Below are 15319 nucleotides of genomic sequence, written 5' to 3' on the forward strand. Positions count from 1 at the left end.
GTGCATGTGTGCTCACTCCCACACACTCACATATCTTTGTAGCCAGGCACATGTCTGAGGTGGCTCATGTCTGTAATCAGCTACTCAGAGGGTTGAAATCTGAAGGGTCTTGGTTCAAAGCCAGCCCAGGCAGAATAGTCCAAGGGATTCCGTTTCTAATTAACCAGCAATAAGGTGGGCTGGAGGTATGGTTCCATCTGTGAGTAAACAAGCTGAAGAAGAGGGAGAGGCCCTGAGTTCAGGTCCTTGTACCAGCAATTGTTTTTTAAATTTTAGAATTTTAATGGGTTTTTGTTTTGTTGTTGTTTGCTAGTCCTGGGGCTTGAACTCTGAGCACTGTCCTTAGGCTTTCTCAAGACTACAGCTCTACCACTTGAGCCACAGCACCATGTACGGCTTTTTCTATGTATGTGGTACCCGGGAATCAAACCTAGGTCTTCATGCATACTAGGCAAGCCCTCTACCACTAGGCCAAACTCCCGGCCCCCTTAATATTTTTAAAGTTTGATGAAAATGATGTTGGTTGAATATTGAACTTGAAATAAAACTTGGTTACAAAATGTTCAAAGTGTATTTATTTGCTGTTTTTTTCTTCTGTTCTAGATACTATTTCTAAAGATGAAAATGGTAAGGCACTTTCAGTCTCATTTTAAGTAGACTGTGTTATGGTATGTTAGTTGTAACCCACATATTTACTGATGAATATGTGTTTGGTTTTCATAAAGGAACTTACTTCCTTCCTTCCTTCCTTCCTTCCTTCCTTCCTTCCTTCCTTCCTTCCTTCCTTCTTTCCCTTTCCCTTTCCTTTCCCTTTCCTTTCCCTCTCCCCTCCCTTCCCCTCCCCTCCTCTCCCCTCCCCTCCCTTCCTCTCCCCTCCCTTCCTCTCCCCTCCCTTCCTCTCCCCTCCCTTCCTCTCCTCTCCCCTCCCCTTCCCTCCCCTCTCCTCTCCTCTCCTTTCCTTTCCTTTCCTTTGTAGGTTGTGGGGCTTGAACTTGGCCTGGACACTGTCGCTGAGCTCTTCAGCTCATGCCTACTGCCCTACCCTTGAGCCAAGCCCCACTTCCTATTTTCTAGAGGTTAATTGGAGGTAAGAGTCTCAGGTCCTTTTGTGCCCAGGCTGGTTTTGAACTTTGATCCTAAGATCTCAGCTAGAATTACAGGCGTGTGCCACCACCACCATTTTTCTTTAACATTGTCAATAAGTAAAGTGAAATGCAGTATTAGATTTATTCCCAGACATTCATTGTATTATTTTGATGAGATGAGTTTTTATAAAGCACCTACTACTCAAAGTTATATGTATAAATTTATGTATACCTGTTTTGGGTTTTCTTCAGAATTCTTGCACAGATTCTTTTATTATTTTATTTTATTTTTGCCAGTTCTAGGGCTTGAACTCAGGGCCTGAGCACTGTCCTTGGGCTTTCTCAAGACTAGAGCTCTACCACTTGAGCCACAAGCACCATTTCTGGCTTTTTCTATGTATATGGTACTGAGGAATCGAACCTGTGTCTTCATGCATGCTAGGCAAGCACTCTACCACTAGACCAAACTCTCAACCCCCTTAATGTTTTTAATGTTTGATGAAAATGATGTTGGTTGAATACTAAACTTGAAATAAAACTTGGGTACAACATGTTCAAAGTATATTTATTTATTGTTTTTTCTTCTGTTCTAGATACTGCTAAAGATAAAAGTGGTAAGGTACTTTTGAGTCTCATTTTAAGTAGAATATGTATGGTATGTTAATTAAACCCACATATTTATTGATGAATATATCCGTTTTTTGGTTTTCAGAAAGGAACCATTTTTCTTTAACATTGTCAATAATTAAAGTGAAATGCAGTGTTGGATTTATTCCCAGACATTCATTATGTTATTTCAGTGAAATAAGGAATTTTTATTTATAAGGCACCTACTACTCAAACTTATATGTACAAATTTATGTATATCTGCCTTGTGTGTTCTTCAAAATTCTCACGCAGATTCTTAATATCGGTTCTCGGAGGATTCTGCTTTCACCACATCTTAATGTTACTGTGGTTCTCTTATTTTATGCATTTGCTTAAAAAGCAAGTTGCTACTCATAGATATTTAATGAAATAACCATACTTTATGTTTGAAAATTATATTGCTAAATCAAGGAAAATAAGGTTTTTGTTGTTTTGTTGTTTGGTTTTTGGCAGTGCTAGGGTTTGAACTTGCTAGGCTAGGATTCTACTACTTGAGCCACACTCTTAGTGCTTTTTGCTTTAGTTATTTGGATAGGATCTTACATTTATTATTCAGGTAGGGCCTTGCATTTTTGCCTGGGAGCTAGTTTGAACCACATTCCTCCTATTTATTCATCACATGTAACTGGGATGACAGGCTTGCAGTACCATGCCCAGTTTCTTTGTCAAGATAAAATATGAGGGAAATCTCACTAACTTTTTGCCCAGGCTGGCCTATAAATCTCTGCCCTTGAAAGGCTGGGATTACAGGCATGAGCCACACTACAGCAAGACTAAAGTTTTATAGTGACTGACTTTTCTTTCTTCCTTCCTTCCTTCCTTTCCTTTCTTTTCTTTTCTTTTCTTTTTTCTTTTTTTGGTCAGTCATGAGGCTTGAACTCTGGGCCTAGGCACTGTCCTTGAGCTCTTCAGTTCAAGGCTACCGCCCTACCCCTTGAACCACAGCCCTACTTCTGCTTTTCTAGTGGTTAATTGGAATTAAGAATCTCATGTTCTTTAGTGCCTGGGCTGGCTTTGAACCTAGATCCTCGGATCTCAGCCTCTTGAGTAGTTAGGATTACAGGTGTGAGCCACCTCACCCAGTTCTATAATGACTTTATAAAGAGGTAACACCTAGAGGGAAAAATTTTTTCTCAAAATTTCACTGAAATTAAGTAAAGTTTTATATAAGTACATTGAGATACATTGGAAAAATAAAATTCAAAATCTGATATATAAGGTCATGGAAATTACAGATTTTGTTTTGTGCTAGTTTTGGAGCTTGAACTCAGGGCCTGGGCACTATAAGTTCAAGGCTAGCACTTTGCCACTTGAACCATGGCTTTTTGATAGGTATTTATAGAGATAAGAGTCTTATGGAGTTTCCTTCCTGGGCTTCTTTTGAACTGCAACTCATTTCAGCCTCCTGAGTAGCTAGGGTTATAATACAAGCTACGAGTATCCAATCAAAATGTGATTTTTAGGTTTTTTTTTTTTAACAGAGGATTTCTAAAGCAGTTGTATAGCTTTACATTATTAGTAAACATACATTCTAATTGCTGGAGAAAATCAGATAATAAGCATGTTACTCTAAAAGTCCAAGTTTCAGTAACAAAAGTTTGTCATGACAGGCTTATCTTTTTCTTTAAATCAGAATTTTCTGGGTGTTAAAATTTAGGTATGCAAAATACAATATAGAATTTCTTTTTAAAAAAAAACACATTTGTGTTATCTTGGGATTATTTTGCCATGTTTCTCAAAATCTTTTTTTTTGCCAGTCCTGGGCTTGAGCTCAGGGCCTGAGCACTGTCCTTGGACTTTCTCAAGGCTAGAGCTCTACCACTTGAGCCTCAGCACCACTTCCGGCTTTTTGCTATGTATGTGGTACCGAGGAATCGAACCTGGGTCTTCATGCATGCTAGGCAAGCACTTTAACCACTAGGCCAAACTCCCGGCCCCATCTCAAAGTCTTTTTTTGGTAACATTTTTGTTGTAAATTCAGTTACAGGTGATTGTTGAAAACAGACTGATAAATGATTTATTTTGAGCGTTGATTTAATTAAACTTAACTGAAGTTTGTAACAGTCACATAAATTTGAATTAAAAAAACATTTTCTATTATTCTTTGTTTTAACTGATTACCCTCTGTTAAAATTGATTACCTTGTTTAACTGATTGCCCTGTTATAATGAATTACCCCCTGTTATAATTGATTACCCCTTTAATAATTGATTATGCTCTGTTATCATGATTACCCTCTGTTAAGTACTACCTGTGTTCCAGGCATTGCGCTAGGGCTTCCTTTTCTGTAACTGAAACATCATATGTTTTAAAGCAGTTAATTTTGGTGTTTTTATTAGAGAGAATAGAAATGTTCTAAAAAATACATGCTAAAAATGTCTGTTAACTATTTCAGGAGTCTGTTATCTAATGCTGAGTTGTAGGTAAATGGTTTAAAGCATCTTACTGTTTACTATTTATCATAAAGCTGTCCAGTGAGTGATAGAGGAATGACAAGCTTGACAGAATATAGTGGCTAGGCAAAAATAAAGGACCTGAAAATAATCTTTACAGTTGACAAGTGACCTCACCATGGGTGTAAACATAGGAGACTCAGCTCCTATATAAGCTCCTACACTGCTTTCTAAAAGATCTGTCTGTCATCTATCTACTTATGTATTATCTTTCTACCTACCTGTCTATGTACCTAAAATCTCTATCCGTGTGTCTGTACATCTGTCTATCTAGCCTATCTGTTTATCTATCTATCTATCTATCTATCTATCTATCTCTCAATATATCTATCTAATCTGTATATGTTGTTCTGGTACTGGAGCTTGAACTCAGGGCCTGGGCACTGTCCCTTAGCTTTTTCACTCAAGTCTAGCATTCTACCACCTCCTTTTCTGGCTTTTTTGCTGGTTAATTGGTGATAATAGTCTACAGACTTTCTTGCCTGGGCTGGTTTCAGCCTCAATTCTCAGGTCTCAGCCTCCTTGAATAGCTAGGGTTGCAGATGGAAGCCACCAGAGCCCTGCTCACAATGCTGTTTGAAACCATTGATTAGATTATGGGGCTTAACTTGGAGGGAACAGATAGCATACAGAAATGCAGTTTATTGAGAAGCCAGAATTTTCAGGAGAGATGAATCAGTAGTAGTAGAAGGAAAAAGAACATATTTAAACATGAAAGAAACTGGTTAGAATTATATCTTAGCATTAGATGTACAATCAGAAATAGAATGGCCTAAATGATAGTTTGGAAAAGTGAAAAAAAATAGAATTTTAGGAATAACATAAAGAACCTTGGATTGGAATTCTGGTATTATCATATTTCGTAAGTGAGTGATATTGTCAAAGATACTACATTCTTTGAATCTCAGTGTTGACATGAACACATTGGAAGGTTACCTTGTAAGACCAGCACTGTTGTGAGAGTTAGATTAGTAAAGCAACACATTGTATACTTTCAAAGAGATTTTTGAATAGCTCAAGTAAGATATGACCAGGGAGTACCGGAATTTTATTAGGAGGCACTGATCAGGAATTTCACAGTCAAAGAAGTCTATCCCTGCTGGCTTCCAACCTTGTTCCTCCAATCTCAGCCTCTGGAAAAAACTAGGGTTATATCTGTAATCCTCTGATGGAAATCTATTTTGATAGAAATTGAGAGCAGCCAAAAGTTTTTCTTCTTAGCCTATGTTGAATATGAAAATGATATTTAGGATACTTTTTTCTCAATAATGCAATGAAGACATTTAAATTTGCCCACTATAATTTGGTGATTAGCTCTCAATTACTATTTACTTCATGATTTACTGTCCTTTACCGTTCATTGGATTTAATAGTCACAGTCTTGATTTTTCTCAATAGTCTTTAAGTTGGTTAAAGCTAACATTTAGGGAGAACTGAAAGTACAGAGAGTTTCGCTGAGCATGGTGGTAATGCATGCCTGCTGACACTAAGGAGGCCGGACAAGATCATGAGTTTGAATCTAGCCTGGGCTAGGGCTCAAGGCTAAATAAGTAAGAAAACAACCCAGTGATTTGAAACAGTCTCAGGAACTTGTCAAATCTCAGCTAAAGTAGTTTTTATTTATAGACTAGGCTAATAATCTCTTAAATATAGGGACAGCATGTTTTTTCATCTAGTAATATCCATATGCAAATAAAATAATTATATATGTATTTGATGTTTTAATGAGTCTTAATTTTTTTAATTGGATCTGGTCACCTGACACAGATAATGTATTTTTATGTAATGCTTTTTCCTGTTGTCACCTGGACTCAATGAAATGTTATTTGTTTTTATTTACCAGGAAAGGCCGTTGTTTACCTTGTGGCTTTCCATCTGTTCTTTGTTATGTTTGTATGGTCCTATGGAATGACAATATTCACATCTCCCGCTACCCCCTCCAAAGAGGTAAATTAATTGACAAATGCTTTAACTGATGTTGGAAATGGTTTCCCTTGTGTTACCTAGTTAAGACTTTATATATTTGTTCTGTTTCCATTCATAAAATTGTTTACTCTGTATTTTGAGTGTGAGTCATAGCCTATTCTCAGATACAGTTTGCTGGCAATCTATAATAAAAGTTGAGCAGTACTAATTATTTCTGTCTATATTTAAAAAAATATACCAAGACATGTGAAAGGGTATCAATGTATGGGAATTAATGCACCATCTATCTGGCAAATATTATGTAACCCTTCTATTAATTACAATAAAAAATATATGGAAAAAAATATAAAAGACTTTTTTTAGCCAGTACTCAGGGCCTGAGTATTGTCCCTTAGCTTTTTCATTCAAGCCTGCACTCTGCCACTTGAGCCACAGCTCCACTTTCAGCTTTTTGCTGGTTAATTGCAGATCAGATTTCTCTCAGACTTTTCTGCCCTTGCTGCCTTCAAAGGATAATCCTCAGAGCTCAGCTTCCTGAGGATTATAGGTGTGCACCACTGTTACCTAGTTTATTTCCTTAAATTAAAAGCATACTCTTTATTAACACAATTTGGACTTGATTTTCTACTCTAATGCATTGTGATCTCTCTGAGATTCTTTTTTTTTTTTTATCAGAAAATAGAGCTAACAAATGTTCCTGTCTCTGTAGAGTGTTTATGAGCATTAAATGAGATTTATCCCAGTAAATACTAGATAATGATGATAATTGTTTCCCTGCATGTTAAAGATATTCATTGTATGGTAAAAAAAAATCAACTTTTATTTAACACTTATATAGACACGTGAAAAAATAACATGCCATAAATTTCCACTTGATAAGATTTCACAAGCTACATACACCTTTTAACTACTACTAGCCACAGCTCGGGAAACATCATTCCCAGCATCCTCAGTCTCCGTGCCTCCTCCTGGTTCCATATGGAAATCACTCTTTAGCCTTTCATCAACATGGGTTGATTTTACCTAGTTCTCAGCACAAATCATCCTGTAGTTGTTCATGTAGTAGCCATCGTCTGTATGCTTGTGCAACTCTCATTCTGTTTGTGAGCTTCACCCACATGGCTGTAGTTTTTGCTAGATCATTCATTGTCATTATTGTGTAGGATTTTTTGGTGGTATATAATATAGTTTGTTTACCATGTCTACTGTTGGTGGTCTCTTGGGAAAAATAGACCTTTGAAACATCTTGGGGAATATATGTGTAATTCTTTCGTGAAGATCCCTAAGAATAAAACGTGTCATGTACAAAGAGCAGAATAGGTGATTGTGCCATGTATATTTGTTTTCATGCATCATACTCCTGAGATGCTAAGGCTGTAGGCATGCATCACCACACCTGGCTATGTTTTGATTTTATGATTTAATTCCTGGAACCATTTCCCATTTTCTAGTAGTTAATTGGAGATAAGAGTCTCATGGTCTTTAGTGTCTAGGTTGGCCTTGAACTGAGATCCTCAGATCTCCGCCACCTGAGAGCTAGGATTACAGGCGTGAGCCATCTGTAAGACTCTTATCTCCAACTAAGTACCCAAAATGAAAGCTAGAAGTGGAGCTGCCCAAGCGATAGAGTGCTACCTTTGAGCAAAAAAGGCTCCAGGACAGTACCTAGGCTCTGCGTTCAGGCTCCAGCACTGGCAACACACACACACACACACACAGATCTACTGAAAGTTTCTTCGACTATCTTCATCATATCTTTCTTAACAGTCAACCCTTAAAGTTATGTTATAAACTACCTAGTCTCTTAATTCATGGTAGTTGTTTAATAAACAGTTGAAAGAAACTATTAATCTCTTACATTTCAAAGGACCTAATCATTTATTTATTTATTTATTTATTTATTTATTTATTTATTTTGGTGGGTCCTGGGGCTTGAACTCCAGTCCTGGTTGCTGTCCCTGAGCTCTTCAGCTCAAGGCTACCACCCTACCCCAGAACCACAGCTCCACTTGCTGTTTTCTAGTGATTAATTGAAGGTAAGAGTCTCATGTTCTTTAGTGCCCGGACTGGCTTTGAACCCAGATCATCATATCTCAAGCCTCCTGAGTAGCTAGGATTACAGGTGTGAGCCACTGTGCCCAGCTTTACAATGTTTTCAACAGCTATTACTACTAGGAATTATTATAATAAAATTAGGTCCTTTGTTGTCAAATGCAGTGGCTCACACCTGTAATCCTAGCTACTCAGGCTTTGTTCTGAACATCCTGGTTCAAAGCCAGTCCTGGCACTAAAGTTCATGAGGCTGATCTCAAGTTAACTTAGAAAACCAGAGGTGGTGCTGTAGTTCCAGGGTAGGGCAGTAGGCTACTCTACTCAGGGACAGTGGCCAGGCCCAGAGTTCAAGTCCCTCGACCCACTCCCCCCCAAAATTGTAAAACTAGCCTAATAGATATTTCAGTAGAGTCTTCTGAACATTGAATTTTAAGATAGTAGTAGAGCTTCAAGTACTAAAGTGCTATATAGTCTATATAATCTTAAGCAAAAAAACCTCAGTGATAATTCCCAGATCCTGAATTCAAGCCCAAGTAGTACCACAAAACAAAACAAAAATAATCAGGAAAAGTTGGGTATGGTGGCACACAGTATCTCTGGAAATCCTTCCTTGTATGTTTTGAGTGGGTAACGGAGAACTTTCAGTTGCTACCTGTGTACTGTACAATTGTTCTGTTACAACTAAAAGTGTCTAGAAGCCTCTTAGTATTGAACAGTACTATACTAGGTTTTTTTTTCCCATATATTTTTTATTGTAATTAATAGGAGGGTTACATGATATTTGCCAGATAGATGGTGCATTAATTCCCATACATTGATACCCTTTCACATGTCTTGGTCCCCATTTTCCTCCTCCGCACCCCCACCCCTCATCTTGTTTTCCCCCATTCCCTATCCAGTTTCAGATAACCAAATACAAATATATCCGATATATCAGGTAACAAAGTGAGATAGTGTAACAATATGAGATAATCAAGGGACAGCAAAAGTGATGAGAGATAACACAGTACCTTAAGAACAACAATCATTCATTATATGGCTTATGTTTACATCATATTTTAAATGACAAGTTTAACAAACAAATGTTCAATGAGGGAATCTCTAATTACAATCTCTGGGACTTAGTATTTAGAATTTAATCAAAATTAGGCTAAGGGTTTGTATGTCATAGAAACATATCAATTTATGAAATAAAACATGTCTATAGAGTCATAGGTTTTTATGTCTATATAGTTATGTTTGTATTTCCATTACTATGTCCATAGCTTTGGGTATGCAGTTATTGAGTCCTCGCTCTTGTACTCTTTGGATTTAATAGCCGCATATTAAGGATACCATGTGCCTTTTGTTCCTTAGGTCTTGACTTGTCTCACTCAACATGATTCGCTCTAGATTCATCCATTTCCCTGCGAATGCCATTATTTTATCTTGTCTGTTGGCTATGTGGAATTCCATTGTGTATATATACCACATTTTCTGTATCCATTCATCTGGATTGTTTCCATCGCCTGGCTATTGCGAATAGTGCAGAGATGAACATAGCTGAGCAGGTGTCCTTATAATATCCTGGGTCATGCTGTTCAGGATAGATGCCCAGAAGTGGTATGGTGGGATCATAGGGAAGGTCTATTTTCAGTTCTTTAAGGAACCTCCACATTGCTTTCCAGAGTGGCTGAACTAGTCTACATTCCCACCAGCAGTGTAGTAAGGTTCCTTTTTCTCCACAATCCTGCCAGCAACTGTCATTGTCTGAGTTCAAAATCTTGGCCATTCTTGTTGGGGTAAGGTAGTATCTTAGGGTTGTTTTTATTTGCATTTCCTTTATGACCATAGATGATGAACATTTTCTCATATGTTTTTCTGCCATTTTAATCTCCTCTTCTGATAGGTCTCTCTTTAATTCTCTTGCCCATTTAGTGAATGGTTTATTGGGTTTTGGGGGGATTAGTTTCTTGAGTTCCCTGTAGATACTAGATATTAGGCATTTGTCAGATGTATTGTTGGTGAATATCTTTTCCCAGTTCGTTGGCTGTCTCTCTACTTTTGCAACTATGTTTTTATCTGTACAGAAACTTGTTATTTTTAGGTAGTCCCATTTATGGAGTCTCTCTCCAATCTGTTGTGACCCTGGGATTCTGTTCAGGAATCTTTTGCCTGTGCCTATGAGTTCCAGTGTCTCTCCTACTTTATCATGTAGCAGTTTCATGGTTTCCGGTCTGACGTTGAGGTCTTTGATCCTTGCGCATGGCGAAAGGCTAGGGTCAATTTTTAGTTTTCTGCATGTGGCTGCCCAGTTTTGCCAGCACCAATAATTGAATAGACTGTGTTTATTCCATTGTATATCTTTGGCTCTTTTGTCAAATATAAGTTGCCTATAGGTATGTGGTTCTATTTCTCGGTCTTCTATTCTGTTCCAGTGCTCTTCTGGTCTGTTTTTGTGCCAGTACCAAGTAGTTTTTGTTATTATGGCTCTATAGTAGAGTTTGAAGTCTGGTATTGTAATACCACCAGCATTGCTCTTTTTGCCTAGAATTGTTTTGGCTATTCTAGGTCTTTTCTTGTTCCATATGAATCTTTGGATTATATCTTCAATTTCTGTAAAGAATGTCTTTGGGATTTTGATGGGGATTGCATTGAATTTGTATATCAATTTTGGCAGTATAGCCATTTCCACTATGTTGATTCTCCCTAGCCATGAGCATGGGATGTCTTTCCATTTCCTAGTGTCCTCTTTAATTTCTTTTGTTAGGCTTTTATAGTTTTCATTGAATAATTCCTTTTATAGTTTTCATTGAATAATTCCTTTACATCTTTGGTTAAGTATATTCCTAAGTATTTTATTCTTTTGGGGGCTATTGCGAATGGGATCATTTTCTTGGTTTTTTTTTTTTTTTTGGCCAGTTTTGGGGCTTGAAGTCAAGGCCTGGGCACTGTCCTTGGGCTTTCTCAAGTCTAGGACTCTACTGAGCCACAGTGCTACTCCTGGCTTTTTCTGTGTATGTGATACCAAGGATTATCCAGGGCTTCGTACATGCAAGCACTCTACCAGTAGGCCATGCTCCCAGCCCCAATACACTTGTAAGGTTTTAATTTAAAAAGCCTAAGGGAAGCCAAGTACGTGTGGCTTATACCTTTAAGTTAACTGCTCAAGAAGCTGAGATCTGAGGATTGTTATTAAAAAAAAATAATAGATAGCCTGGGCAGAAAAGTCATGAGACTTTTATTTTCAGTTAACCACCAGAAAGCCAGAAATTGAGCTGTAGCACAAGTGGTAGGGTACCAGCTTTGAGTGAAAAAATTCAAGGACATCACCCAGACTATGAGTTCAAGCCCTAGGACAGGCATATGCATGCACACACTACACACCCACCCACACACTCCTAAGGAATTCTAACGGGAAGTTTCAAATACTTAAGGAGCACTTTGTTTTTCTACTTGCTAACTGAGATGCCAAAACATTCAATATTTTTGCTAACAGCTGAACATTGTTGTTTATTCTGTTAAATGACAATAATGGATTTCAGAAAATTATAACTCCTACAAGACTAGGGCATTTTCAAAGATTGAAGCTAAGATACTGACCTGCTGTATTCTCTAGTATATTTTTGTATGTATTGCAAACTTAGTTCTTCTTGCCTTCCCAGATTAGTACTCTTAACTTGAATTCAAATGTATTATAGGAAGTAAAAGAGCTTCCCTCTCAAATGACCAGCCCAGAAAGTAGTCAGAAATATCTCAAGGCCTTTCAAGTTCATTTGTCAGCTTCCTACAGGCAAGGGTCTTCAGACAATTCTACTACCCTCTGATTCCAGGACATTTTATTTTACCACAAGAGATTTAGACTCTCAGGATCTTGTTTTTGCCAGGCAGGTGTTCTGTGTCTGAGCACCTGCCTCTAGCAATCTTTAGGTATTTCTGAGATATTTACCCCCTCTGAAATACTTTTATAAATTTATTGTGCTAGTACTAGGGCTTGAACTCCAGGCTGAGTATTTTTTTCTGTTTTTTTTTTTTTTTTTGGTCATGGGGCTTGAACTCTGAGCCCTGTCCCTGAGCTCTTCAGCCCAAGGCTAGTTCGATACCACTTGAGCCACAGCGCCGCTTCCGGTCCTAGCCTTTTGCTCGTTCATTGGAGATAGTCTCACAGTTCTGCCCTACTTGGCTTCAAACCAGTCCTCCAGATCTCAGCTTCTTGAGTAGCTAAAATGATCTACATATGTCACCAGCATCCATAATCTCTTATATACTTATAAAGACAGAGATAATGGCCAGGAGTTTGGCCTAGTGGTAGAGTGCTTGCCTAGCATGCACAAAGGTTCTATTCCTTTGGACCACATACATAGAAAAGCCAGAAGTGATGCTGTGGCTCAAGTAGTAGACTGTTAGCCTTAAAGAAAAATGTGCAAGGACAGTGCTCAGACCCTGAGTTTAAGCCCTAGGACTGGCAGAGGGAAGAGAGGGGGAGAGGGAAAGTGGGGGGGGGAGAGACAGAGAGAGGGGGGGGGATGCATATATTTGGATAGAAAAGGTTCTGGTCAGATTTTATTTTCCAAGTAAAATCTCAACAGACCCCCTGGGCTGAGCCAGTATTCCTCACCACATAAGTTCTCAGAACTTTGCCTGGTACCTTCTATTCAGCATCATTACTTTTTCTGAATAATTAAGGTTAAAATATTAGGAGATACTTAAGGAAAAAAATCAGAATTTCAGATGAAGAATGAAGCAAAACAAAAACTAGATTCTATTCTTGAAATTAGTACAAAAGTCTGTTTTTCATTCAAAATCACTGAATGTAATTCAAACTATGAGTAGCTAGGATTCAAATTCTGATCTCAGGATCACAATTATGAATAGCTAGGATTACAGGCATGAGCCCCTAGCCCTGGTACCTGGCATTCCTATTTTTTTTTTCTAGTCCTGGGCATGAGCTCAGCACCTGAGCACTGTCCTTGGGCTTTCTCAAGGCTAGAGCTCAACCACTTGAGCCTCAGCACCACTTCTGGCTTTTTTCTATATATGTGGTGCTGAGGAATCAAACCCAGGTCTTTGTGCATGCTAGGCAAGCACTTTAACCACTAGGCCAAACTCCTGGCCCTGGCATTCCTATTTTTAAAGAACCAATTTATTAAGACAGTGTGTATACTAAACGTTTTTGATAAAGGAATTTAATCCACAAAAAGGAAAGATGTATATTTATGGAATTTATATTCATTGCCACCATTTGCAAGGGAGGACAGATATGTTTTCAGTTGTATGTAGTTTTTTGCTTGTTTTGTATTTAGAAATTTGTAAATAAGCCAGGTATGGTAATACATGTGATCCCAGCTACTCCAGCGATGGAGATAGGAGAATCACAGCACAAGCTCAGCAGAGGCAGGGTTGGCAGACCTTATCTGGAAAACAAACTAAAAGAAAAAAAAGAAGGCTCAAGAAGCGGAGCATTTTGCCTAGAAAGCCTTGAGTTCAATTCCTTGTACCAAAACAAAATATACCTTCATGAGATGAAATGTTTGTGTATTTCTCTTTTTTGAGTTTAGATAAAACTTTTCCTAAGCATGATTCTCCACCTCAGGGAATTTGAATTTTTAATCTTTCTCTTTATAGTTCTATTTGTCCAGTTCTGAAAAGGAACGTTATGAAAAGGAATTCAGCCAAGAAAGACAACAAGAAATTTTGAGAAGAGTAGCAAGAGATTTACCTATCGATACCACATCAGCTTCAAAAGGTAGGAAAAGTGTCTTTACTTTTGCAGGCAGTGCTAGTAGGAGGCTTCTACCTGGCAGATCATGGTTTGTAATTAGCCTGGGCAAAAAAGTCTGAGACTCTATCTTCAAAATAACCAGTGAAAAGCAGTGCTAAAGGCATGGTTCAGTAAGTAAGTACCCCAGCAGAACAAGCCAGCCTGGTAGGTGTAAGGCCCAGAGTTCAAACTCCAATAATGCTCTTGATTCCACTCCCCCCCCCCAAAAATGTTTATTTCTAATAGGTTACATTTGTATGGATTGACAGGTAAGTGGATATACAGTGATTTGTCACAATCAATGTCTTCTGGAAAAAGATGATATATTTTCTGTGTCTTCTATGGTGTTTCAGATATAGATTTGTAATTAGCTCAGATTTTTTTTAAAAGCAGCTTACTTTTTTTGGTGTGATCTGAATATTTTTAGCCAGGATTTATCTTAATAGAACAGGGTTATAAAGTAGGAGAAATGGAAGAGAGAAATATTTATTGTTCCTCTCATAGGAAATAAGAGTTAAAGACTCTAGCTGGGCATAGTGACTCACACCTGTAATCCTAGCTACTCTGGAGGCTGAGATCAGAGAATGAAACTTCAAAGCCAGCCCAAGCACAAAAGGACCTGAGATTCTTATCTTCAATTAACCTCTAGAAAATGGGGAAATGGGGTAGAGCAGTAGCCTTGAGCTGAAAAGCTTAGGGACAGCGCCCACACTGAGTTCAAGCCCCATGAACACCCAAAAAAAAAACAAAAAAAAAGAGTTAAAGACTCTAGAGGTCCAGAAGTGACACTGTGGCTCATATGGTAGAGCCCTCGCCTTAAGCAAAAGAAGGTCAGAGACAGCTCCTAGGCCCTGAGTTCAAGCCCCAGGACCAGCCAATAAAAAAAACTGTAGGGGATCATATTAATATGAATCTCTATTTTCTATGTCTTATTTCCCCCTTACTCAACTTTCATAGTTTAAAATTTCAAGTGTTATTCCTAGTAAGCTATCATTTGGAAATTCTAGTTTGAATTGGTTTATTATGTGTCATCACTGAGTAATAAATCCAGAACTTGCTAAGACTGGGAAGCAGTCAAACATAAGAAGGTTCTAGTTGTGGTGGTAAGACCTGTAATTGCAGTTCTTCTGGAGGCTGTAGGGAAGAGTTTCACTGTCTGAGGCCGGGTGGACACCTTAACTAAAAACAAACTGAAAGTAAAAGGCTAAGAGTGTGGATGAAGCATTAGTCTAAGGCCCAAAGTTCAATCCTCTATATCAAGATATAAGAGAGGAAGAGGAAAAAGAGAGAAAGGGTTAGGAAAATCTTAACAGTTGAAAGTCAGGGACTAAGCTTTGAAGTCACTCACTGGTCCTGAGCCCACGCACTGTCCTCTGTACCACTTCTTTCACTAAAGTTCATAACTGAAACAGCAG

The 15319-nt window shown here is 38.2% G+C and overlaps 1 protein-coding gene across 8 annotated transcripts in view; it reads left to right on the forward strand.

Annotated features, from left to right (window-relative positions):
* Nucleotides 1-15319, forward strand: part of Zdhhc20 (zDHHC palmitoyltransferase 20) — a 57253-nt gene that overhangs the window by 15002 nt on the left and 26932 nt on the right. For all 8 annotated transcript variants that reach the window (XM_090342414.1, XM_090342406.1, XM_090342407.1 and 5 more), the window contains 4 exons: nt 604-627; nt 1679-1699; nt 6030-6133; nt 13769-13889. In XM_090342414.1, the coding sequence (XP_090198540.1) occupies nt 604-627; nt 1679-1699; nt 6030-6133; nt 13769-13889 (270 nt within the window). The remainder of the gene's footprint in view (nt 1-603; nt 628-1678; nt 1700-6029; nt 6134-13768; nt 13890-15319) is intronic.

This window comes from Megascapheus bottae, chromosome 11, assembly GCF_031878675.1.
Source record: "Megascapheus bottae isolate mThoBot1 chromosome 11, mThoBot2.hap1, whole genome shotgun sequence".
Taxonomy (NCBI): Eukaryota; Metazoa; Chordata; class Mammalia; order Rodentia; family Geomyidae; genus Megascapheus; species Megascapheus bottae.